The sequence below is a fragment of the Ambystoma mexicanum genome, chromosome 5p (assembly GCF_040938575.1).
Source record: "Ambystoma mexicanum isolate Mex_15411 chromosome 5p, UKY_AmexF1_1, whole genome shotgun sequence".
NCBI lineage: Eukaryota > Metazoa > Chordata > Amphibia > Caudata > Ambystomatidae > Ambystoma > Ambystoma mexicanum.
In genome coordinates this window covers 863,013,825-863,039,746 of record NC_090930.1, presented here as the reverse complement: position 1 = coordinate 863,039,746, position 25,922 = coordinate 863,013,825, and the positions used below count along the sequence as shown (strand labels likewise).

General features: G+C 46.8%; 1 protein-coding gene across 1 annotated transcript in view; it reads right to left on the bottom strand.

Moving 5' to 3' along the window:
• SUGCT (succinyl-CoA:glutarate-CoA transferase) overlaps window positions 1-25,922 on the bottom strand; it is a 2,028,246-nt gene that overhangs the window by 203,446 nt on the left and 1,798,878 nt on the right. The window contains exon 10 of the mRNA XM_069613296.1: window positions 13,037-13,108. Within this exon, the coding sequence (XP_069469397.1) occupies window positions 13,037-13,108 (72 nt within the window). The remainder of the gene's footprint in view (window positions 1-13,036; window positions 13,109-25,922) is intronic.

Below are 25,922 nucleotides of genomic sequence, written 5' to 3'. Positions count from 1 at the left end.
CGCATTTACTTTTGAGAGACTGCACATGAACAGCACTGCATGAATATGATGATGTACGTTAATAAATGGATTGATTGCAAATGAAATAACGGATGTCCACTCGTGAAAGAGTTTTCAAAGGTGATTTATTGTAAACAAAGCAGGAAAGAAGGTGTATTGGATAGAAAAGCTGTACACCCGTGACCACCCACCACCCAAACGTACCCTCCCCCAACCAGGCTCCAAACCACTAACCCCATAATGGACCTCCCCCACCACCCAAACGTACCCACCCTCATATACCCATTGTGTCCCAGAATGTCTAGTGGACAGCCATTCCCACATGGCACTATTTCCGGGGGCGCTTATGCACATGAGCGTCCTTGCCGACTGGAGTGCCTCCGTGGGCCGGCAGTGGCGGAGCTTTATGGGGTGGTGCTGGTGGACGGCACTGGTGGTGTGACTGGTGGCACACGTCCAAGAAACGCCTGTGGGCAACCAACATGGACTCAGCGATGGTGGATGTCACACTGTTGCCCTGCCGGACATGGCTTGCCAAGGTGACAGAGGTTGTGGCGAAACATCCAATGGCCCTGGAGAGCCGACGCACCGATGTCACATTGCACTCTCGCTGCAGCCTTGCCTCCTCCTGCTGATGCATCGCCTCCTCCCACTGCAGCCTAGCCTCCCCCCGCTGCAGCCTAACCTCCTCCAGCTGCCTTTCCACAAGCTGCGATAGGGTGGCCTGCTGTTCCTCCATCCGCTGCATGCGAGCACCTAGCTCTGCCATGGAGGGTGTTGGTGATCTCATGGGGCTGTGCATTGAGGGGGGGCTGAACTGCAGTTTATGGAGGGATGACAGGTCATCCATGTTGTCCCCCTCCCCTGTCCTCCACCTTCAGACTGCATGGCTGGGGCACTGTTGTCACTGGATGCAGCCTCCTCCGCAGTGTAGACGGCCTGCAGGATGGAATCTGTGTTACGCTCACCTGGCTCCCACAGGGGTGTCGATCTGAACTGGACAGCTGTGGCCTCCACCAATGTGACACGTAGTGTCGAGATGACGGACTGGACTGGCCCACCTAGCTTCGTTTGCTTGGCCCGTAGGAATATTCTTCTGCAAATGGAGAAAGGGAATTAACCACCCGTGGAGTTGAGCGTTAACCCTCCCCCACTCCCGCTGTTCTCCCCACTGATCACCTTTGATGTCCCCTCTTATAGTCTCACCTGATGGTTTGGAAAGATGAGCTCTCCATCCTGCATTGAGCGCAGGGGCGCGTTGATAACCAGTTGCTTCACTGGCTCGAAGGAATTTGTGAGTTCCAGAACAACATTGACTCTGAGATTCCCGGCAAGACGCCGTAAGTATGTAGTTCGTAAAAGTTAAAATGTCTGACTTTCACTCTTGTCCGATTCCTTGCAGGTTGCAGCTTGACCCTAGCGAAGAGTTCCTTGTGGCAACCGATAATATTCAGATAAGGATTTCTATTATCCAACACAGTTCGATAAAATAATGTCAATATGTAGCCTGTTGCTTTCACCCTTATTCAGGTGAAATATGAAGTCTCGGGGAATAATGCCTCTGGCGGTAAAATCAGGTAAGTCTATTGGGGTAAGGAGGTTTCCCCTTTTTTGTCCCTTTGTTTCACCTTGCTGTCCTTTTGTTTCCCCTTAGGGGCCGGGGTTCGGCGAGGATGCAGTGGAAGCTGCGCCGACCCGTGAAGAGGAATAGTACCCCCGGTGGTAAAATCAGGCAAGTCTATGGGGGGTAACTAATATTGCCTCTGTGTATTCCCTTGGCTCACCTTGCTGTTCTTGTCTTCCCCTTAGGTGCCGGAGTGCGGCGGGAGCATGCAGAAGGATGCGGTGGAATGTGAAGATGCTGCGAAGGCCGGTGAGTTCAGCGCGGTGCTGCTGCAGGCGAGGCGACGCTCATAAAATAACTTCTTTCTGCCAGCTCGAAGGCGCGATGGATCGGGAATTCAGGTAAGGATCAAAGGCATTGCTCTTGTTCTAACCTTTTCTCCTTCACTCCTCTTTTTCTAGGAGCTCCGGACTCGAGGCGGGCGTGGCAGAAGACTGGATGCAGACTAACAGTGAGTGTTACGCTGCTGGATGCATAATAACGCGAAGCATGTGCTGCTCTTTGGCGTGGTTTAAATAGCCTCCAAAGTAGCCCAAGGTAAGTATTCCTCCCCAGCCCCACCCGAGTAAAAAAATAGTCCCTTAGGTAAAGTAGTCCCTTCCAAGCCTCCTTTGGCTTGGAGCTCTTGCAGCATGGTCTGCATCAGTTGAGTTTGCAGCATGGTCTGCATCAAGTAGATTTTAATCTATGAGCCTGGCGCCATAGGCGCCAGGACTGCACCCAAATAGCCCCTAGCAGGGGTTGTTGGGTTTGCTTAGTATAACTTGATGCCTGCTTCCGGGGTTGCTGGGCTTGGTCTGGGTCCCCGGGGGTAGGCATCATGACAATCTGTGGCCATGGATGCAGCTGGTGCTGGTGCCTGTGTCCCGGAGCAGCTTGCCTCATCCTACCGGGCAAGAGGGCTGTGTTGGCCACGTGCAGGTGGACGTTGCGTCGCCTGTTGGGCATTGTCGCTATCACTTGACATGCCTGTGGGGATACAGAGGGCATGCTGTTAGTTGTGTGGTGGTACTTGATGGGTCCATCACATGCATCACACTGAACGATCTGTGACCACTTGCATGTACACACATTTGACTGTTGATGCACTCAGGTGTGTGTGTCTCTGCTTGTATTCAGTCATGCACTGTGTGCATAATAATAATAATAATTTAATAATACTAATAATAATACTAATAATAATAATAATAATTTGGCATTTATATAGCGCTACAAACCCTCAGGTGTCCAGGGGCCATGTATTGGGTGTGTGTTGCTTGTCATCTGGGTGATTGGTGGGTCCATTGGGGCACTCCTGCCCTGGCTGGGGGAGTGGGGGTTATCAGTGGGTCCATTGGCTCACTCCTGCCCTGGCTGGGGGGGACGGGGTTATCAGTGGGTCCATTGGCTCACTCCTGCCCTGGCTTGCCCTGGCTGGTGGGGGTTATCGGTGGGTCCATTGGGTCACTCCTGCCCTGGCTATGAGGTTGTGGGGTTATCAGTGGGTCCATTGGGTCACTCCTGCCCTGGCTATGGGGTTGTGGGGTTATCAGTGGGTCCATTGGGTCACTCATGCCTTTGTTCTTTGTGAACTTACCGGCATCAACAGGTGGGCTCACTCCTGCCTCTGCATCGCCAATGCCCTGTATGCCCTCAAGGTGCACGACAGTGCTGCATCACTCCTCCCACGACTGCAGTTTCAGTGCGGATGCTGGGCCTCCACCGGTGCCAGTGCTGTGCTAGCGGTGTGCAGAGATGAGGTTGAACACTCTGAGCCGGAGGTCATGCCACCTCTTGTGGCAGTCCTTTACGGTGCATGTGGTCACCCCTACAGCTGCTCACTTGCATGCAGCTTCAGCCCAGACCTCCTTATGTCGATGCTTGGTGGTCCGCGGCTGGACTGCGCTGAAAAGCATTTCGGCATGGTCTACTATATGCTCCACAAGCGCTGTGAGCTCTGCCTCACTGAACCTCTGCTTGCACTGTCTTCTTGCTGTAATCCGGGATGCCATAGTGCTTGATGATTTTCAGAGCTCAGGGAGGTTATCTGGCCTGTGGTGTGTGAGGATGGCAGTGGATTGTGGTTTAACTAATGGCCGCCTCTCTGTTTCTGGTTATCGCAGTCACAGTATTTTCACTTCCGGTGATTCAGTTTGCGGACACAGGTTTTCCACTGCTTTTTGGGGAGGTATGTCCGTATCCGTGGGTGTTTACGTGGCGGCTGTGACACCGTTTTCGCGTTGGTATGGTGCACGCGACCGAAAAGCCGTAATTGGCCGTTCATTCCGCAACCTTGTGGTCGCGGTAACAGTGTCATCGTCATCACGGAATCACTAGGTTCCGGACCGGCTGACATGTAATGAGGCCCATTCTATTTTATTTTAGACATGATGATTTTTGTATGAGGTGATCCTGTGCCTCCACCTCCCCACTTGGCTTTCAAGGTTGTCAGGACCTTTCTCTATATCTCCATTTCTTTACCATTATTAGAACTTTTCCTATCTGTGTCTCTTTAAGCAGCTGATGTAGGTAACGGCTGATGAACCACACCCATGAGGATAGCTTCCAGTTCTTATGTGGGACTTTGGGGTTGTGATCACATTCTAGTGGGCGGTATGCCCTCTGGTCGTACTGCCCACCCCTAGGGTAGACTTCCTTGATCTATCTGTTCTTAGCTGCATTAGAGTGGAGGCCTTTTCTGATCGATGGGTGGATGACTAACAAAAGAGGTTTTGGCTGGAATGTCTGGAATTAATATTAATCTCTGATGTAGCTCTGGGCAACCCTCTAGCCCATTGTTCTTCAGCCTGCCAATTATTATAGAAAGGGGAAAGACCATATGTACATCAGGCTTAGTCCCACCTCAATAGGGTAAGTATGGTCAGTAAAAGCACAAGGAAACCCCAGGGAAAGAGGGATAATCTGACAGGTGTTGCTCCGGTAGGAGCGTGTCACACAGCAACAGATTCCTGGAGGATGATTTATCTGTGGTTCACCTGCCAAGGCTAATTAATGAAACGTGCTGGGGCACTTAAAAACCCAGAGACTGTCAGGGCGCTGAAAGACATTCTCCTGGGTGCAGACACAATGGAACTGTGTGCAGATTACAACAGCGATTGGATTAAGGATAATACCTCCGGTATACACGCATTTTACCGCAGTATTTTTCATCGCTGTTTTTATTTCGAAAAAAACTCTTTTTTGGGGGGGGGTTAAAAAATGTAATATATGGTTGTGGGTGTAAGGGAATAAAACAAAAAAAAGGGGAGCTTGGGGGGGTAACTCCCCCAAAAAAAATAAGAAAAATGAGTTTTTCGAGAAAAAAGAACGACGATGAAAAAACCCGCGATGAAAAATACCGCGGCGAAATAACGTAGAACCATACCTCCTTTTACCGTAGGCCCATACCATTGATTTCTTTCTCAATCCTGAAACTGTTAAACTAGCTTCATTTTTATTTGGTTAGATGTCCCCCTGTAGGAGCTTCTCTGATCTTCCCCTGAACCAAGGTCCTAGGTTACGCACACCAGGGATTGGTTTGGTAAAGTTCAGCACCAGAGACCCTACCCTTCCTAAATCAAGAATTGGGAAAGAGAGCGGGGAACCACCCTTACAAGTCAACATGCCAACCCTGTAAACGTAATGTATTGAGTGCTGCCAGATAGGCCATGCTTTATGTTGTAGAGGAGCAGTTGGGTGCATATTCCCTAACTTCCACCCTCTCACCGGCGTCATACTGGAAAAGCATGAGAGGAAATTCTTGTGGAACCCCCTGTGTTGTCCCTATACCGCATCAAGTGTACAAGAAATGATATGCACTCAGACAACCGTACCGAATGTACCCTTACGCTGACAGAGTCAAAGGATGTCTTCATGCACCATTGGACATCATGGAGGGCTGAGTGACATCTAACGAGGGCAGAATAATGTCATGAAGAAGATATACAAGGATACACTGAAACAATATGAAAATACTTAAGAATGACGATATAGCTGAAGTTACAAGAGAAACGTATGAAATGATAAAGTAATCATGTAAGCAAGAAGAAGATAAACTAACTTGTGGATCAACAAGTGTAAATACGCAGCAGCGCAAGGTAGATGAGAAGCTTGCTATAGAGGAATATATAAAAGGGATAGTATGGCCATAATTGGAAAATGGCACTGGCTCATGCAAAGATTAATTCGAACTAACTCAGAAACAGACCAGTGCTGCAGAGTCAGGAATACTGGAAAACAGCTTCATGTGTAAACGAAGAGGGGTCTATGTTGGCCTGGGATCAAGGATGCTATATCAAGAAATAGCTGCAAAGCACAAAGGGAGGCAGATGGAAAAGTCATGAGTGTGAGACATATTTCTCTTAGGTTAAAGAAGATGAAAACATGGGCAAGAGCCAAGTATGGGCCAATTAACAGTGAATAAGGCTCATACAAGATGGAGTGAGCAAGTCTCTGGAGGCAAAAAGAGCAACAACACCCAGCATAATCACGAAGCTGTAAATAGGACGTCGAAATTGACACATTTGCAGTCTCCTCACATGTGATGCAGAAGTTACACAAGGGCTATTCATTAAGCTGCGAATGAAGATAACTGATGTGCTCATACTCCCTTGAATGTCCCAGAATAGAGAGCAACGGCAAGGTCAACCACAGATGGGAGGGATATTGTGGCTTATGGTCAAGCTGTTCAGAGATGATGGGCTAATTGGGAAAGTGGGGAGTAATGTGACGTGACTCAAGCTCCTGGGTTTCGGTTTCCTTATGTGCTGCTAGCCGAGCCAAAAGTCTAAGGTTGGGTGGGAATGCCAAGCAATCAGTAGGTCTATGGGGCAACCTGCTATACAATGTTGCATAGACCAATCTGCTGCCATTATGTCTGCTATTCAGTATTATACCTATTTAGAGGAGTTCGAGGTGTGTCTTAGATATATTTAAGGTGAAAGTGCAAACATTCACTCACTTTCTAGGCAGCTTTTGATTATGTTTGGGGTTTCCTTGTCGCTTGTAACAAAGATGCACTGTTGTGTTTGCCCAACAGTAATTGAATGACAGAAAAGAGTTGATCTTCATTTTTCATGCGTGAAGGAAAACAAAAATATTCAGATATACGTTTTTGTGCATTTCTTTATTGTGAGACAAGTCTCAAATGTAAAAAAGAAATAACCTCAACACGTGTTACACCACTTTACAAGTGGATCACCAGGAGGTGAATAATTTTGAAATCAAGATTGCTTTTTTTCTGAAATTAAGGAAAAAACGAAATATGAAAAATAAAAGAGGTACAAATAAAGCCAGAATACTGGAAAGGTAAGAGGGGCAAAAATTAATGCCATTCTGTTGAGCCTTTCATAAACTTTCATCTGCTTTGAATATATTAGCCAATTGCTTTACACCAAGTTCCTCTTTTACTTTTCGTATTTAATTTTTTTTCCTTAATTTCAGAAAAAAGCCATTTTGATTTAAAAATTATTCACCTGCTGAAGAGCCATATGTCGACATATTGGCTTTGAGCGTTGTCTTGTTGGTTGGGGTGATCGTGGGTTACCACTCGCAGCCTTCTCCCAGCGTGGCAGGCAGTTGAATTGTGCTCCAGCTGTGTTTTTGTCAGTGCTGCGGTCCCACGTGGCAGGCCCGATCGGGTTCAGGGCCACTTAGATTGCCCTGTCAGTGATTATCCTGCTTGCACATGTGTTAGGGTCTCGTGTGAGCAGAGCGTAGTTGCTAGATTGTGCCCCCCACTACGTGTCCCGGCTCCTCTCAACCTATGTCAGCAGGCTACTCCAATTCTGCCTCTGGTTCCCAGATCCGTGTTATAGTATTTTGCGCTTATGGAGCTCCTGTGGATTATATCACTTGGTTTACGGCGTGCACTGTTCTCAATGGCGCGCTACACTGGTGGTCATTTCATGTACTTTGCTATTGTGTCAGCACACTTTCGCAATTTACAGTCTCTAGAGTTCAAGGCCTTGTCCTTGTCAGGAACTGTTCAATCCCACCTCAGACCTGCGCTAAATCCTGGGTTCGCCCTGGGCCTGCCCACGTGTCTCCCCGATTCGCCTGGCACCTAGTTGAGGGGCTGCAGCATTGCATTATGAGTTACTCTCCCCAGTGTTCGCCAGCTCTCGCATAAGCTCACTATTTCAATAATAATTGGGTCACCGGTCTTGTGGGATACCTAAAGTTCAAGCGCGGTACAGTGTTGTTGGGTTCACTTTGTATATGTTATCCAGTACCCAAGGCCCGTTGTAACTGCGCTTTCCTGACGGTTCGCTTAGTGGGGGTACCCCGTCCCCCACCGCAGTTGAGTTAATGCCTATGTTGCTCATCGGGTGGCAGCCGCTATTTAAGCCAGCTCCTGCTGTTAAAAGTTAATAGCTCTCCGTGGGCTTGTGGCTCACCTCAATTCTGGCAGTGTTGTCAACCAGAGCACCTTGTCCCGTGTTGTGGCTCCACACTGATCAGTCCTCGTTATGGCTTTGGTCGCCCGTTGCAGGTGGGCAATCAGGTCCCGGGTCTCTTGCTTTGCCCTGACTTTCTCTTTGGTACGCTGTCCAGTTGTTTGGGGGGGTCCCCTCCACCTTCACGTGATGCATGGGACACCGCGTTATGTCTGGACAACACAGTGGCTCGTAGAAGCCCTGCCCACGCTTTGGCGCCGCAGCACCAACTTTGTTGCAGCTCCCGTTGTCTCCTGCGCCGCTTCGTATATTATCTTCTCACAATTTCAGAAGCCCAGGGCGGACTGCGTCCTCTCTTATTGCAGCAACGGTATGGGAGTGCCACTGTGCCCTCTATCTGGCATTGTGTGCTTCGCTGTCAAAGCAGATTGGTTAGTTTCTGGTCTGCGGGTTGATTCAGGTCTCCCTCGGGCGGCTTCTCACTCAGCAGGACGGCGGCAGTGCTCTGCCCTTCCCCCGTACCTTCACAGGCTTCTAGTTGCGCCCACCATTTTGTGCAGCCAAGGGGGGGGATCAGTTCATGAGGTCTAACTTATCTTCTACAGGTCCGATTTTGCTCAGATTTGTTGCGGTATCATGGAGAAGCGCTTTGTCCTTCCTTAGATGCCCTTTCTTTTGCTGATAGTGCCGTTTGGCCACCATCACAGGATCAGTTTCCAGGATCACGGCTGGAGCTCAGCACTTCTGCCTCCTCACACCATGAGCACCAGCCCACGCCCCTATGCGTCATCCAAGATAGCATCAGCTTAGTCCACCGAGTTCAGTCTGCCTTCACCCTGGCCCATAACTGCAGATCGTTTTTGACAAATATAGCCCTTGGGTCCATGGGCAAAGTAATCTCAAGGTATCAAAGTTTGTGCTCTGCAATTAAGAACACCTTATTGTCATGTGCCCCAATGGCAACACAAGGGATTTCACATAGTTGACTTTAAACCCTGAGTGTTGTCCATATAGCATCCAATATGTGGTCTATTGTACTTTCGGATCTGAGGCATACATGAAAATGTCATCTGCGAACATCGGCATGTTTGGCATCGCTCCGTCGGGTTCCCTCTTGCCAATCCTACAGTTTCTCTCTCTTTTCTCACTATATGGGATTCACCTCCCTTAGCTTTTCAATTACATGTCGGTCAAAGACTTTCGACTGTAAAGGTGGTTTTGCTAGACCACTGTAAGACCACTTTGACCTTCTCCTTCTGGCTGTCCTAGGGCCTTCTGGTATTTGTAGTTTCAACAAATATGGGATCAACCAGAGTCTCTCGAATGAGCACACATGTGGTGCCAGAGCTCTCTGCAGCTGGTTTTCCCTTTATGTTAATAGTTCTTTGAACTTTCCTTAATTTCCCCTTTTCGACTTTTGTTCAACACAGTCCGGTTTATTATCAGCTCTCCCCTCAACTCGGCCACGATAAACCGCCTGGCTTTTCTTGTCTCTGGAGTCAAGGGCGATACCATGGTAGCAAGCGTCTCTCCCTGTTCTGCTTATCAGTGTAGGTGTGTACTGTTGACATCTGCAGCAACACATGCTGGCTATTGTTCGCGGTCTTACGATTCCTTGGGCGGTGGCTTCGCAGGTCTCGGTCGGAAAGGGCAAGGTCGCTTCTCTCCTTGTCGCCCCTCCGGTTCTCTACGCTTTTCTTCTCCTCTTGAACTGCTGTGCTTGGATAGCTGTCTCGTCGTGCAGTCCACCTTCTGCCATGCTCATCATGTGCTCTCGTGCTCCACCTTTTACACCTGTCGGGAAGGTAAAGGGCCATCAGATGTGTGTGATTCTGGTCAATTGCCTGACTTTGCCTGGCCCTTGTATTGGGGCATGTCAGGTAAACGGCTGTGGGGCTAGTCTGTTGTCTTTTGGGGTGTGCAAAAGTGTTTGTGTCGGAAAATGGGGGAGGATAGAGTGTTTGAGTATCCTACTGGTAGGATTGGGAAAAGATGTTATAAGAAGGGGGATACAAGGTCTCACCATCAGTGTGCCCCTTCGACTCCCCGAGGACCCCACATCCAGGTGATCCTTCCTCACTGGTCCACCCCCAAGAACTGGATCCAATAGCGATGGCCCTATCCTGGCCACCTGGATGACAGCTCCCCAGGGACTAGTAAGTGAGACACCTTCAGGTTTCTCACAGTTCCCATTTTTTCCAGGACATTGGCTGTGGACTAATTTCCCATTAAGGTTTTAACCATAATTTAAATTGATCACTGTTCTGTTTAGGATTTTGAAATATACGCTGGCTGCAGCCAAATACATACTGTCTACACATAAGGTATTTTATTTATGTATTTATTTCTTTATTTATAGAGCGCTGGAACCCGCATGCGTCAGGGCACACAGAAACACAAGGACTACGAAATAAACGGGACTACAAAGAACAAAAACTCTGTAATTCTGTACTAAGACCTATCACAACAAACTGGGGAAGTGTGGAGAAAACCATTAATCAAAAAGAAATGTTTTCGGACATTTTCGAAAGCGCAAATATTGCTTTTCCATACACAACTGTAAAGGGCTTGTGTTCCACATCTGAGGTGCCTGCACAGGAAAGTAACGTCCGTATCCTCTTGCTTTTTTTAATTTGGGGGCGTCCATCTGCCCTTTGGTGTTAGAACGAAGACACCTGGAAGGGACGTACAACTTTGATGTAGGTTGGAGCCTCCCCATAGATACACCTGTGAGCCAGAGAGAGGGCCTCAAATTTAATTCTCGCCTGCACAGGTAACCAGTGTAACCTCTTCCTAGCACAAGCAGTATGTCCCCTCTTTGGAATGTCACAAACAATTCTCACTGCCTCGTTCTGAAGGATTTGCAACCTCCCTAAGCAGCTCTTGTTGGCTCCAATTAGAAGGGCATTACACAAGTTGATATGCGGCATGATGACTGCCCTGACCAAGGTCTCTCAATTCTTAGGCGACAAGAATGGTTTGATGGATTTGTCTCAACTTCCTCAGATGGTATTGAGCCTTGCGGGACACCCCGTCAAACTGTGCCTCAGATCCGACAGAAACCTCCAAATGTGTCCCATACGTCTTAACCTTCTCCATGAACTTTATAGGATGCCCCTCGATGTTCAGACAGTTGTCATCTGGACCAAGCTTAGTTCTGGCCTGTGAAGTACTGAAGATCATCAATTTGGTCTTTGTGCTGTTTAAACACAGAGTTGTTCGTCATCCAGTCTTTTACCAAGCCATAATGTCATCCAGTTGTGCGGAGTCCTTACTGTACCTTCCGTTCAGCTCCATCAGCAGCTGGGTATCATCTGAGCAATTAGAGAAATGAATTCCCATGTTAGTTAAAAGGTCACAAAGAGGTTTAATGTAAAGGTTGAACAATGTCCATGACAGAAAAGCAGGCTTGTAGGAAGAATGAGTTTCAAGATGACGGGCTCTGTATGAATCTCAGACTAGGGGAAATTGCAGCCCACTGATCACTGATTTCCAAATGAGGATTTTGAGGTCTCCAGTGACCATGGCTCAAAGGCTTGGAACCAGTAGCATGACATTTTTATTCCACCCAGAGTTATTTGTATTTACTGGAGGAACATTTTTTAACAATGTGTCGCAATGATGTTTCACCACTGAATTTTGCAACAAGAAACACTGCTTTTCTGAATTCCTATAGGTGCCCATCGTGGCCCGATATTATTCAGAGGACTTAAACTTAATTCAAGAGTCAGCCTTGTGAGGGGACAATGATAGAACCTCATCCAGTGACGAGTGACAACATCTCAACCATTTGTTCTTGCGCTGCGGGTTTCACGATGACTTTCATGCACATTTTTTTTTAGAAATGACTTTCAGTATGCCAAGAATAGCCTGAACATTGACAGGCTAACATTGTCTACATGTGACCTGAAGCTCATTCTTTGCCAAAGGTAATATACATCTTAGGATCAGTCATGAAATTAGCCTCCAATTCATATCACCCCAAAGCCCTGAAGATAATCAATTAGCAGAATCTCTGGCAGAGAAGGATGCAGACAATGCCAGTCAGGTCAAAACGAGACCTATCCAAGGAGGAACTGCACAATAGTCTGTTAGTAGAAACGTGTTCCTGCTAAACGTACAACTTTCACCACGGTGCCGAAGAGCAATACTTGTGAATGGAGTACACAAACCTAAAGAACGAAATAGAAACATCGCTTCTAAAGCCATATTATGCTTTTAAAGACAACAGAAAAACAAAGGCAAATGGATAATTTCAATGTTTTGCTTTTCCCATACAAATTTCAATACCCAATGAAAAAGATGTTTGACATGTTTTAAGGTTTGCAAATTCAATTAAATTCAAATAACAATAGGATTTACTACTGTGACTTGCAATAACAGTAATAACTGTGAAATGGTATTTGGGTGATATGTTTTTTTTTTACTCTGGAGATCACAAGTCTTCAACATAATGGCACATGGCAGAACATCTGCAAACATTTAACACTGCTCTTAAATTATGACTTCACAGGGACAGACTTCTGCATGCCTCATATTTGTAACATTGGTCATTTAAAGCAAGGGTCCTTTGATCCCGAGTCAAACGCTTGAATCAATTTTCTCAGCACTTGCTTGAAATCCCCTTACACCCGCGTTCACGCCCATACTACCTTCAAAGCTTTGAGCTTCCTCTTGGAACAATATTCAAAGAGTGATTCATTAATTCTTTGCCTTTCCCAACATTGCTTCTTACCTCCACCCATAAGATGTTTTTACATATTCCATTAAATTTAATAACGTTGTATCTGGCGTCATGCCCAGATAGACAGTCAATTTATTCGTTGCAGTCCCCAAAATTGTTCAAAATGAGTTAGCACAGTGAACTACTTCAGCATGAAAAAAACAGGATTCTCATTATATGCACTTTGTAACACCTAGCAATTCTGGAATGTCTGCCAGGCCAGTACATTGATCTTGGCTTCTGGTTATATTAATGTGAAGTCAATCCAAAACAAACAGTTTAAATTGCTGAACCAAAGTATTCCAACTGTACCTTGCATATGGTGACAAACTGTTGGTCATTCCCCACTCCAACCACAATATAGCCATCTTTCGTTTTAAAAGCCTGGAAACGTAATTAAAAGCACATTTATACACATTAGAAATGAAAACGTAAATTTATTTTTTGCAAATATCCATGTTGAGCAATTTCCTTCAGAGCAGAAACATGCATAGGTGCATAAACGATATTATTTCTTGAACATGAAGTGTTTATTCGAATAGGAAAATCAAACCAGGTTTTTAAAATGGCAAAAGCATATGCAAAAAAAACTCAATTAAAATGAACTATTTGCAAAATCTCTCATATACATTAATTGTGGCTATCCCGAAAACCTGTCGGGATTTTATGGCTCATTGGCTGGATTGTCAAGACCTACTGGTCAGGGGCAGTCACAAGTTAGTTGCTGGTTTCGTTTTTTAAACAGCTTTAAAATCCTGATAATTCTAAAAACATTACGTTAAACTCATAATTTCTTTAAAGTTAAAGGTCAACCTCTGTGATGGCCTCCTAGTAAAAAGATACATGATAAAATCATATTTGTTCTCACAGGGATCTCAAGTTGTCCCCTGTCAGCCGTGTGCAGCTCGCACAGTCCTGGTACTTCTACTTCTGCAAGCAAATCATGGGACAGCAAATCACAAATGCAAGAAAAGACAAGATTGGATGAATTACACCCGACAATGGCACAATTTCATTACCCTAATTTGCTGTTTTGATTTTGTTATCCTCACTACATTTCAGAAAGACTACACTAGCACTACATCTATAACTTATCTCTTGGAACATAGAACGCTTTTCTTAAAAAGAATTGGACCTGGAAATAATGACAGAGAATTGCAGATCGAATTACATTAGAAGTAGAACAGACTGCACTGGAAATTCATCTCATGTTATTGAGTCATTTTGAAAATGCAATGATGTACTTACTCTGCTGCTTGAGGAGTTCCATCCTACTTAAACTAATCGCAAACAAGATTTCTTTTGTGACTTCCAGCATAAATATTGTCTGCTACAATACACATACATTCATGGGAATAGGTAACCTTAACCTTTTTCAACACTAGGCCTTTCAGGTTGTTCTAGTCTTCTAGGAAATGTGATAAATGTACACCTCAAGAGGAATATTATTATTATTATTATTATGATTATTATTATTATTATTGTATATATTGAGCGCAAACCTAGCTCCGAGAAACAACAGAGCACTTTGCAATCACAGGGGGTGTAGAACACAGTGAAGGAAGTAGAGAAATAGGAAGTGGGGAGATAACAGCAGGGGAGGAGGGTGGGAAATGTGGGAGCAAGGAATCTACAAGCAACCAGGAGAGGAAACAGTGGGGAGCAACTTTTGAACAATGAGTCTCAGGTGTGGTGGGGAATTGGGGGTGGGGTGTGTGGATCTAGGTGTTAGAGAGGAGCCATTCCTTGATATGGAGGGTCTTGGGCTTCTTCGTGAACTGTAAAAGTGAGGGGGCAAGACTGATGTTGACAGGAAGGAGGTTCCAGAGTCTTGGGAAGTAGACACAGAGGGCTTGCCTTCTGGTCCTTTCCTTCCTGTATCGGCGGAGTTCAAGTCTTTACATGGCCTTACTTCTAGTGGATCCTAGGGGTGCAGAGTTTCTCAGTGAGATAGCTTTGGGACTTCAGTGTGAGAGCCTTGTAGATGATGCAGCACAATTTGAAGATGATACAGGCTTGGAGCGGTAGCCAGTGTAGTTCGATGAGGGTCGGGTGATGTGGTTACATTTGCTGGGTCCTTTAACGAACAATGCTGCAGCATGCAGGGTACATCTCAGGGGTTCCAGGGTAGACGCTGGAAGGCATTCCAAATGGGCATTGCCAATATCCACCTGGGAGAGGACCAAGGCTTAGACTTCAGATCTGAAGTTATTTTCTGGGATGAAGGGCTTGATTTACTGCAGGAGAGAAAGTTAGTACCAAGCTGTTTTGTGTCTTTCCTGCTTCGTGATGTTTGAGGGGGAGGTGTCTGTCGATGACGAACCCAAGGGACTTGTTGCAGGTGGCTAGCTAGGGTGTGAAGCTCTCAAGAAGAAAGTATGAATTATGGCTCTGAGTTGAGAGGAAGAGGAAGAGAAAGGAAGGTGATGAGTGGAAGGAAGAAGAGACCTTAGTTAAGATGAAAGAAGATCATTTAAGAGGAAGAGAATGATGATGAGAGAGTGGAAAAACAAAGGATTTGGGAGAAATAAGATGATAGGTGCAAGAGGAAGAATGAAAATAGACAAGAGGAAGAAGGAGATGGGCAAGCAATACAGAGATATAAGATGAAAGACAGCAAAAATGAAGCAATGATGCACAGAAAAGAGATGAGAGCGAAAGAGGATGATACTATGGAGAGTGAAGTTTGGGGAAGGAAGAAAGGCCAGATTTGAGAAAATAATAAAGCTACGCACCATAGTGACTACCTTATTCCTTGTCCATAGTCCCCTTTCCCCCATACTTTTGGGACATTCCGTCCATCAGCATGGGATCAGAGCACTTTAGAAGCATCAAAAATAACTTGTCCTTTCTATCTTCAGGGATTCATGGGGCCACTGCATCTAACCATAGCCCCGCCTTCCTGAGCACCGCCCGCGCATCCCCCTTCAGTTCTTTTCTATAGCCAAAGTCGAAGGACCATAGAGGAAACGTATAGAGGGGACGGCAGGCGGGCATATGGAGGAAAGGGGATTATGGACTAGGGGTAAGGTAGTCACTATGGTTAGTAACTTTGTTATACTCCTATGTCCCATCCCCTTTCCTCCATACTTTTGGGAGATTCCCAAGCACTGACCAAAGAAACGGGAGGATGGAAATTTCCCTTACTCGAACAAGTTCTTAAGAACTGCATGGCCAAACTGGGCATCAGCCAGGAGCTCAGGTCAAGACAATAGTGTCTACAAAAGCCGAAGGAGAAGCCCATGTAGCAGCCTTGGCTATGGACTCCCTAGGAACATATTTCTGGAAGGCAACAGCAGCTGCTTTGCCACAGATCAAATGTGCATGTACGCCGCTTGGGGCTGAAGGCCTTGAATTGTATAAGCCTCTGAGATACATGAAGCGATCCATCGTGAGATGGACGCTTTTGAAGCTGGTTTCCCTTTTCGGTCCCTGGAAGTTACAAAGAGTTGTGAGGAGCTTCTAAGTTCGCTTGTTCTATCAAGGTAAAACTTTAGAGCTCTTCTGACATCCAGGTTATGCAGAACCCTTTCCAAATCCAAAACCGGGTTCAGGAAGAAAACCAGTAGGGATATCAACTGCTTTATGGGTAACTCAGACAATTTTGGAATGAAAGAGGATGAGTGTGAAGCACAACCTTAACCTTGTGAAAGGTCAAGAATGGGTGTTTTACAGAGAAAGCTTGAAACTCGTTTATTCTTCTCGCTGATGTCACTACAAACAAGAAGGCCACTTTTCAGGAGAGAAACTTCAGCTCGTTAGTGGCCATTGGTTCAAATGGCTTGTGACACAAAACGGTAAGGACCACGTTTCAATCCCATTTTGGGTGAGGAGGCCTGACCGTCAGCAAGCCTCCGAAATGCCTCTCGATTACTGGATTTGTCAGAGTAAAAGTGCAATTATCTGTAGAAAGATAAGATGCAATGGCTGACATATATTTTCTGCATGATAAGATGTGGATGCCAGAGGCTGCAAGGTCCGATATAAAAGACAAGACAAAGTCAACAGAAAGCCATTTACTTTTGCACTACGTTCTTGTAGAAGGCTTACGTGCCAGCTGCATTATGGCTGTGTGGATTGAACCACCATTTTGTCACTGCCTGAAGTGATCTGCATCACATGTTTCAGTGAGGCCATTGTCAACAGAGGGATTCTAGGGGCTTTGGAATCAATTTTAGCCCTCTAACAGGGAACCTCGGCAGAGGAGGTACTAGAAGATCTGGAGCGCTTTTCAGCCCCTTTAGTTTCTGCAGAAGAATTAGTCCTCAGTGAGGGCACCTCAGCAGGGCCACTGCTTGAAGATTTAGGGCCACTGGCCTCCTCCGTAGCCCCCTCAGCAAGTCTGGTACTACCACCAGATTGTGGGAAAGCTTAGGGTCACATCTGGTAGCCAGTGCCCCTAAATCGGGTCCTACGATCCTGCTGGTTTTGATTATAGCCCCTGTCTCGGGGTCCTCAGGATTAGCCCCAGAACTTTTAGTCACTTTACAGGAAAACTTGAGACTAGGCTTGGTACATTTAGATCCAGACTGGGAAACCTCAGGAATAACCCCGGTTGAAGCAACCCCATACATTGTATTGGACTGCCCAATTCCAAATCTGAATAGCTAGATCTACCAGAGGAGGTGCCCTGGTGCCCTCCCCCGTTTGCTGATGTAGAACAAAGCTACAGAATTGTCCATACACATTCAGACCACCTTGTTGATGATAGAAGGCTGGAAAGCTTTCAATGCAGGCAGACCACGAAAAGTTCTAGGAAGTTGATATGAGACATCCTGTCTTGGGATGTCCACAGATCATACACCTAGAGATGACCCAATGTCGCTCCCTACCCTCGAAAGTGAGTAGTCCTTTTTCACTGTGACCTGTGGTAACGGCTCCTGGGAGGAGGTTCCCACTGAGAGGTTGTTGGAGGTTGACCACCATTGAATAACCAGCATCATGGAAGATGGGTTTGGTATAATTTTGGAGTCTGCGTCCAAGCCTTGGGACCAGCAGCTCCACAGTGCCAGCTGCGTGCACTTCATTTTCGGTCTTGCAAGAGGCAGGGCTAGAACACATGAAGCCATCAGGCCAAGCAGTCTCTGGAACCACCAGGCTGACCTGTGGGAGGAGTTCAGGAAAATAAGGCACGTGGTTGTCCTCCGTTAGGAAAACTCTGGCACTGACAGTATCCCAACGGAAACCTAGAAATATCAGGTCTTGAGCAACTGTCATAGATGATTTCTGCCTGTTCACCGACAGCACCAGTTGTAACAGGAGCTGGAGGAATGACCAAAGATTGGCTGTCACAGCCCGGAGGCAAGGACACAGCAGAAGCCAATCGTCCAAATATGGATAGACATGTACTCCCTGCAGTCTGAGGAATGCTGTTCTGACCACCACCATCTTTGTGAAGACACACAGTGCCAAACTGAGACCAAGTGGCAGCAATATGTATAGGAAATGTTTCATTCCCATGAAAAACCAAAGGTATTTCTGATGTGGGGCCCAGATCAGGATGCGCACATAAGCGTCCTGGAGATCTACCACACTGACCCAATCCCCTTCCGGAGAGAGGACCTTTTCTGGCTGGGCGTGATCATCTTTAATTTCTCTCGGGGAAGAAAAATATTGAAGTTGCAGAGGTCGAGGATAGTGCCCAGGCCAGCCTTGCTGGTTTTGGGCACTGTAAACAGATGGGAGTAATAGCCCTCCACTTGCTCTCGCAAGGGAACAGGATCCACTGCTGAGGTTCAGATGTTTCTGTACCTCGGCTCTGAGGGAGGGAGACCCAGTCTGCCGAAGAGGAGGGTGAGAAGTTGGGGTATGAGGGAGGGGCAAGCGGAAGCCCACTCGGGTGACAGACAAAACCCATCGGTCTTCTATGATGGCCTGCCACTCTTCCAGATGAGACGATATACGTCCTCCCACCAGAGTCTCGTGTAGCCGATGGAAAACATCATTTGGATGATTTATCGGGAGCGAGACCTCTTGTTGCAGAGGATGAGGCTGATGGCCAAGAGAAAATTAAGCAACTTTTCCTTTGCTGCCTGCTTCGAGGTCCACCAGAGGAACCTTCTGTTCAGCATGCTCAACGCACCTGGAACCCTCTAAAACCTGATAAGGACCTTGTCTGGGTCCCCGACCTCTCTTTATACGCACCTTTAGCTGGGGGCAAATGTCTATTCCAACCATCAGGCCCTGAGCGTAAGTATCTACATGATGGGCTGCGGCCTCCGGCAGGTCCTGAGGCAGTACTCTGGCATCAGATAGACCCTCTTTAAAATCTTCCAACCTGTCATGTGGGATACAATCCTGAAATTTGGAAAGCTTCATCTACAGCTTGAGATTCAATGCTGCAAGGATGACTGCAGCTTTCACTTGTCGCAGTTGAAGACCTGAATTGGAAAACACTTTTTTTCCTGATGCCATGTAGAATTTTGTCCTCCTTGGACATGACCTGAGAGGCAGACGTGGAGGATTTTGAAGACGGCTTAAACTGGAGCGTAGCTGCTGCCACTACCGTTGATGACAGGAGCAGATATGCAGTCAAGGGTATGTCCTCTGACGAGTGCAGCTTGTAGCGAGCGTCTATTTTTCTATTTATATGCTGCCCAGATGAGGTTTCTCCCAGACTTTATGGGCTTCAGCAAGCACATCCTTTTGAAGAAAAAGGCCCATGCACTACTGTGCAGTAAGAGCTAACGCTCCTGAAAGTGGAGCCGGATGCTTGGGTATTGAAATATCCAGCCATACCATCATATTCAAGACCCGGTCATGAAAAGCTGTGAATGAGTGGGGCGGGTCTTCACTATCCTGGTCCGCATGCTCCTCGTCAGTTGTGGTGGGAACAGAAAAACTGATCCATGGCACGTGGCACTTCAGACATTCTGGGCATATTTATTAGTGCTACTGGCACCTAGAGCATTGGTGAAAGCAGAGGCAGCGGTGGAAGTGCAGGAGGGGATCCACTGGAAGCAGAGGAGGCAGTACCGAAACCTGCTGAGTAGGAGGCGCAGGCTGCAGCTCGAGGCTTAGAATACATTTCTTTCAACATATTCTTAAATTAAGCCTTCAGCGGGTCGGAGTGCATGAGCTTCTGGAATTTGCCAAAGAACGCATCCTCTGAGGAAGGTCTAGGCAGAGGGGTGGGTAGAGGCCACTCTGAAGTGGCATATCCCATTGTATTGATGCTGGTTGCCAAGATGGCCCTCCTCCAGCTGGATCCACAGGAGGAAGCAAGACCGTGTGTGGCAGCGGAAACCTTGCATGCCAGTTCGTTGGAGGGCAAAAAGGGTTTCTATTGTCCACGTTTCGTCGGACACAAAGGTAGGCCCCTGTGTACCAACCATTGAGAATGTTGGTGTGGAAGAGCTTGTCAAAATGGCCGCTTCAGACTACGTGGGTTGAACTGCCATTTTGTCACTGCCTGAAGTGATCTGCGTTACAGGTTTTAGTGAGGCCATTGTCACTACAGGGGCTTTTGGATCAGTTTTAGCCCTCGGACAGGGAACCTCGGCAGAGCCGACTATCAGACCTGGAGAGTTTTCAGCCCTTTGGGTTTCTGCGGCAGAATTAGCCCTCCGTGAGGGAACCTTGGCAGGGCCGGTACCTGAACACTTAGGGCCTTTGCCCTCATTCTTTGCCCCCTCAGCAGGATTGGTATGACCACAAGATTGTTTGTGGTAAAGCTTAGGGTCACGCCCAGTAGCCAGAGCTCCTAAAAGGAGCTCTTCAATCCTTCTGGTCCTTTAAATATCCCCTGTTTGGGGATCCTCTGGGTTTACCCCAGTACTTTTAGTCACTTGACAGGAAACCTCGAGACTAGGCTCGGTATGTCTAGTCCCATACCGGGAAACCTTGGGAATCACCCCAGTTGTAGCAGCCCCAGAAGCTTTGGGCTTAGTTTTAGCCCCCAGATGGGGAACCTCAGAAGAAAATCTGGTCTTTGTCGCCCCCTGACAGGGCACCTCAGAGAAACTCTGGAATCCAGGTTAGGTCTGTTTCAGGAAACCTCCGGAATAACCCTGGTACAAGAGGCACTTGGACCCCTCCCAGAACCAGAATATGCTGGGAAGGAGTCCACTAGATGGAGTGCCCTAAAAAGGAAGGAACTTACCGGACGCCTCCTTTTTTAATCGATGAATTGCTGCAAATGTGGAGGAGGATGTCGTTGGGAACACCTCCTCCCACTTGACGATCTTACGCGTGCTTGGATGGAGAAGAAAGAGCTGCAGTAGAGACAAGAGTCCCACCGATGTTCCAGGCCCAAGCACTCCAGACAGAGAGAATGGGGATCCGCCCTTGTGAAAAGACGCTTGCACGAAGAACAGGACACACATACCTGCCACACCAGCATAGATGGAGGAAAAGAAGACCATGGAACTGGAGCAGGAAGATGAAGAAAAAGTAGGAAAAAAACAGAAAATTCCCTATGATGCAAGTGCGTCCGACCCCGACCGCATGGAGAAAAGGACTGAAGGGCGATGCGCGGGGCAGAGCTCAGGAAGGCGGGGCTATGGTCACGGGCAGTGGCCCAGCGTAAAAATAAAAGAAGGACCACAAGTAATTTTTGATGCTTCAAAAGTGCCCAGTCCTGTCCCGATGGATGGAATGTCCCAAAAGTATGGAGGAAAGGGGGCGGGATGTAGGAGTAAGGAATTAGACAAAAGCAGAAATGAGCAGCAGGTGAGAGAGGATGTAATAAAGCACATGGGAAAATAAAAGAAATTAGAACAATTAAAGGGTGGAAAGAGGAACAAATATTTGAATACTTTCTATCTTTCTTTCCATACTTCCTATCCTGCCTTGTCATCTATTCTACCACCTACCTATCCCCTAACTATTGTAACAGACTGATGCAACAATATACGGCATACTGTACAGGTTCAGAGAAAGCTTAACTTGAGACTCGGAACAGAGGCTTACTTGGAGAAAAGTAAACCAAATGTAAATGATTCTCCATAGACGAGTGCAAGGATTCATGGGCAACAAAACAGAGATCAATGTTCGTAAGCAAATAAATTGGCCTCTGTTAGGGCCGTGGTTCTGAGGCCCAAGTTCTATAATGTAACAGTTCATGGTCAGGGTGACCTCAACTCACACCAAAGTATCAAAGCATCTCAATTTCCCTAGAGAGGTGACTCTTAGAGAGGTGACTCCTTGAGATACACATTGCTGGAAAACCTTGGTCCTTCTTACTGTGGTCACTGGACACTGGAGAATGTTGGCTTCCAAGCCACACTTAATTGTGTCCCCATTAGTTCCGAGTTGATTTTTGGCTGCTGTAATTTTATCCTCAGAGATCTGTGTTCGCGAGTGGTTCTGGATTCTCCCAATCCCACCACATACTCATGACTGCCTCTTCAGCCATCTGGGACTATGCTGTAAGTGTGATTCTCTATCTAAAGTTCACATGGATTCCATTTGGCCCACACTCTCCAAGAGTCCTCCTGGCTGAGATTTACAATGAGCCCTTCTAACTCAGATTCTCCAAGAGCCCTCCTGGTTCAGATCTACAGGGAGCCCCTCTGGCTTAGGTTCTCCAAGAGCCATCATGGCTCAAATTCACAAGGAGCTATTCTTGTTCAGCCTCTTTGGGGCAGGTCTTATTTTGCTTCCTTGGTTGACTTGTCAGTCCCACCAGAGTCTGGACTGACTTGCCGGGTAGCATATGCATATATATATATATATATATATATATATATATATATATATATATATATATATATATATATATATATATCTCCATCTGCTTCTTTTATGTGGTCTTTTTGCAGTGACCCTACCGAACTCTGGACCAAGGTTGACATGTCTCTCCCCATCCTGACAACCTGTCCACTTGCTGCACCTAACTGCAGGTCCCACTGTTTCTGCCACCTACTTCTCGGTGCCCTCTCTAACCCTTTGGACCTCTTTGTTTGGCCAATGCTAATTGTTTACTTTGGACCGCTGTACATCTCCTTTTCCTCCTCTCTTTTTCCAACTTTCCCATCTTTCTCTTTGACCCTTCCTCCACTTGCATCCTTGCTCTTTCCACACAACTGCACACTTTCCCCTTGCTCCAAACTCCCAGACCCCCACTTAATTCCATCCCCCTTTCATACCTGTGACTGGTAAGTAACTGGAACTCTGAAGGCTGCATTGGAGACACTTGTGAATAGTTACTACTCTTCCGTAGGATTGTGTGATGGCTGTACGCCCCATGTGTCCCCAGATGTACTCTAATTGGGTCACATTTGACCGACACAATTGGGAGTCCCAGAAGACTGATGGCCAAGGTAAGCCTCTTGCTACACAATGTGACCTCTGGAGGCTGTATCTGGGATACCACATTGTCCTTCCACATTTGCTATGGTGCAAAGGGAGGGTAGGAGGACCCCTTCCCAAGTGCTTCAAGACCGCATCACAAACCACACTCTTTGTGAAAAATTCCCAATTTCACGATTTAACATACAGGGAGTAAGGGATAACTCTGCAGGAAGTTAGTAACTTTAAAGGAAAAGCAACAAGAACTCCAATTCACTATTTCCACAAGCCACCTCAAAATATGAAAGTTTTGGACTACATCTCCTATAATGCTTTCTTCCCTGTGACGAATCGTTGCATGTCGTCCTTTCACCGATGGGGAGGACCCTTCTCATGGGGCCAGGGCGGGGCGGCCACAGTGCAATAGTCGGCCTGGGGGTGGTGCACCGTGGGTGGATGACATGGGGAGGGAAATTCCTTATGGAATTAGAGAAAACATGTTAGGGAGAGCGCAGCATCCACCCACCCCTTTACTACCTCCCTCAGCCTCTTACCCTGTGCAGGGTATCCTAGTCCCACACACCTCCATCTACATGTGTAAGGTAGACCATTCTAGCTCACTACATTAGACTGAGATGAGGATGAGTAGGGACTACCCATGTGACTCCTATAACAAAACTGGGACAAAGAAGAGCACCAACAACCCAGTGAAGAATAACAACATCAATAGTGAGATGAAGAAGAGGTGCAGAGTGCTAAAGAGCACCCTGTGGAACCATCAGGAGCTGACTAATCAATATGGACCATCTATTGGTTACCAGGATATAAAAAGGTAAGAAGGACAAAACATGCTGTTGATCCCTACTAGGAGGAACCGCGAGCGTCTGAGCAAAACGGGAAGGAGAAAAGCAGACCAGGATGCTGAGCAGGGAGCAGTACTCTCCATAGCTGATGCAGAGTGGCAAGGCCATGTACCGTACTGGCGAATTGAAGCATGGGAAGTTCTTGAGACCTGGGGAGAGTGTGGACCGAGAGTCACACAGCCCAGAGGAACAGGGAAGGTGCAGAGCCACCGCACATGACGAGAAATTCCTGAGAGCTGGAGGAAACCCCTGCTGCACGCCAGATGCCTGGAAGTGGTCGGAACCCATGCAGACCAAAGCCAAAGGTATCTGAGTTGCCCAACAGGCAAAGGGGAGCTTAGAAGAAGGTGGCAAACATAGAGGTTTGGGGAAAGCCAAGAAAGGAGGGCCTGGAACCTGGAAAGAAGTAGAAGTGGCCAACCATCAAAGAAGGTGATAGATAGTGCTTGGCAGGATAGTGAGCCATGTTTATCATGCAGCCAGCAGGAGAAGTGAGGAGACCACACATATACTTGGCAGGATAGTGAACCAAGTAGTGCAAGAAGCATGAGAAGCACCATCCTTCTTCTTCATCGCAGTACCTGGTGAAGAAGAGAACCAGGTGTGGCAACAACCGTCTGGGACCCACATTGAGAAAGAAGCCCGGGGAAAGGGAGTCATTTCCTCCTGGCAGTGAGAAGCAGAAGGTCTAGGGGAAGGGAGTCATTCCCCATGATATTGTGGGGTATTGAGAAAGAAGCCATGGGAAAGGGAGACATTTCCTACTGTCAGAAGCAAGAGAAGTGCCATCCCTCTTCTTCGTTGCAGTACCTGTTGAAGGAGAAAACAAGATCTGCCAACAAGGGTCTCTGACCCACACTGAGAAGGAAGCCAGGTGAAACTGAGTCATTTCCTCCTAGCATTGGGAGAAGAGAAACCAGGGGAAGGGAGACATTCTGCCTGGTACCTTTGTCCAAGGAACCTTTAATCCTCTGTCTAGAAGAAGGGATTCATTCTTCTGGACTCAGCAAAGACCTTATCCTTAGTTGTCTATAAGCGTAAGGGAAGGAAATGGGATTCGACACGACGGTGGACACTTATTATTTGGGACATTCTCCTTAGTTCATTATTTGAGGCAAGGAAACCCCTCTTAGTATTAGGAATAGGTAGGTTTTTCCCTTTTCTTTTAAAGCAAATAAAAGTTTATAGCAACCACTATGACATCTTTGTGTCAGTCTCGTACCCTTACATTCCTTAGAACGAAAACCTGGAATGGATCAGGATAATCCAAACTGGAGTAAGAGAAAGAAAAGACGCATGGAAAGTAAAAATGGCCAGGTAAGCCCATTCCCCAACAGAAGGGGTGTAAGGAGATCCAAACAACTCTCCCTAATACTACAACAGCACAGATTGTAAAAGATATAAACAGATCTCATATACTTACAGCCAAAACAGTATAGTGGAAACTCTCCCTTTCCAACCGGAAGCGAGTCCCCCCTGCCCCCTGCAAAATGCTTATTTTCCCTGTCAGGCAGATTGTGAAAACCTATTAGAAATTCCCCATGGCAGCGGAAATAAGCAGACCCCCACTATACAAAATTCCCCAAGTATAAGCCCCTTTGCTAGAAGACAAGGCTGCAAATTGGGTAGAGTTGGGGCTCTTTCTCCCCCACCAAATACCCTGCCAATCTGCGTGGCTTGAATGCAAGATGGCTACCAGATTTCAAATAATTTCCCCTCAGTGCTCAAGTAGAAAATCCTCATCATTGCAATGGCCATTGCCAATCAGATGATGGAAAGATATTATACGACCGCCCCAGCCAATCATGGAAAATGAGCCTGTTCTTGGCAGTATCAATGGAGATTTCTTTCCTCAGTTAGATTGAGGAGACATTAGAGTGTAGATGTGACTTACAAAGCAAAGCCAAAGGAAGGAGGGGTGGAAGGAAAGATTCCCAAGGTTGGTGTAGGAGAAGGAAAAATCAATGAGGAGGAAGGACAGATTGTGTGGGTAAGGTTGCTGGGATAAAGAGAGAAGAGCAAGAAAGAGAATGATCAGGGAGCAGGAAGGCAGTCTTGTCAAGGAAGGTTTGACATTTTAGAAGGGACAGAGGAGAAGGAAAGGT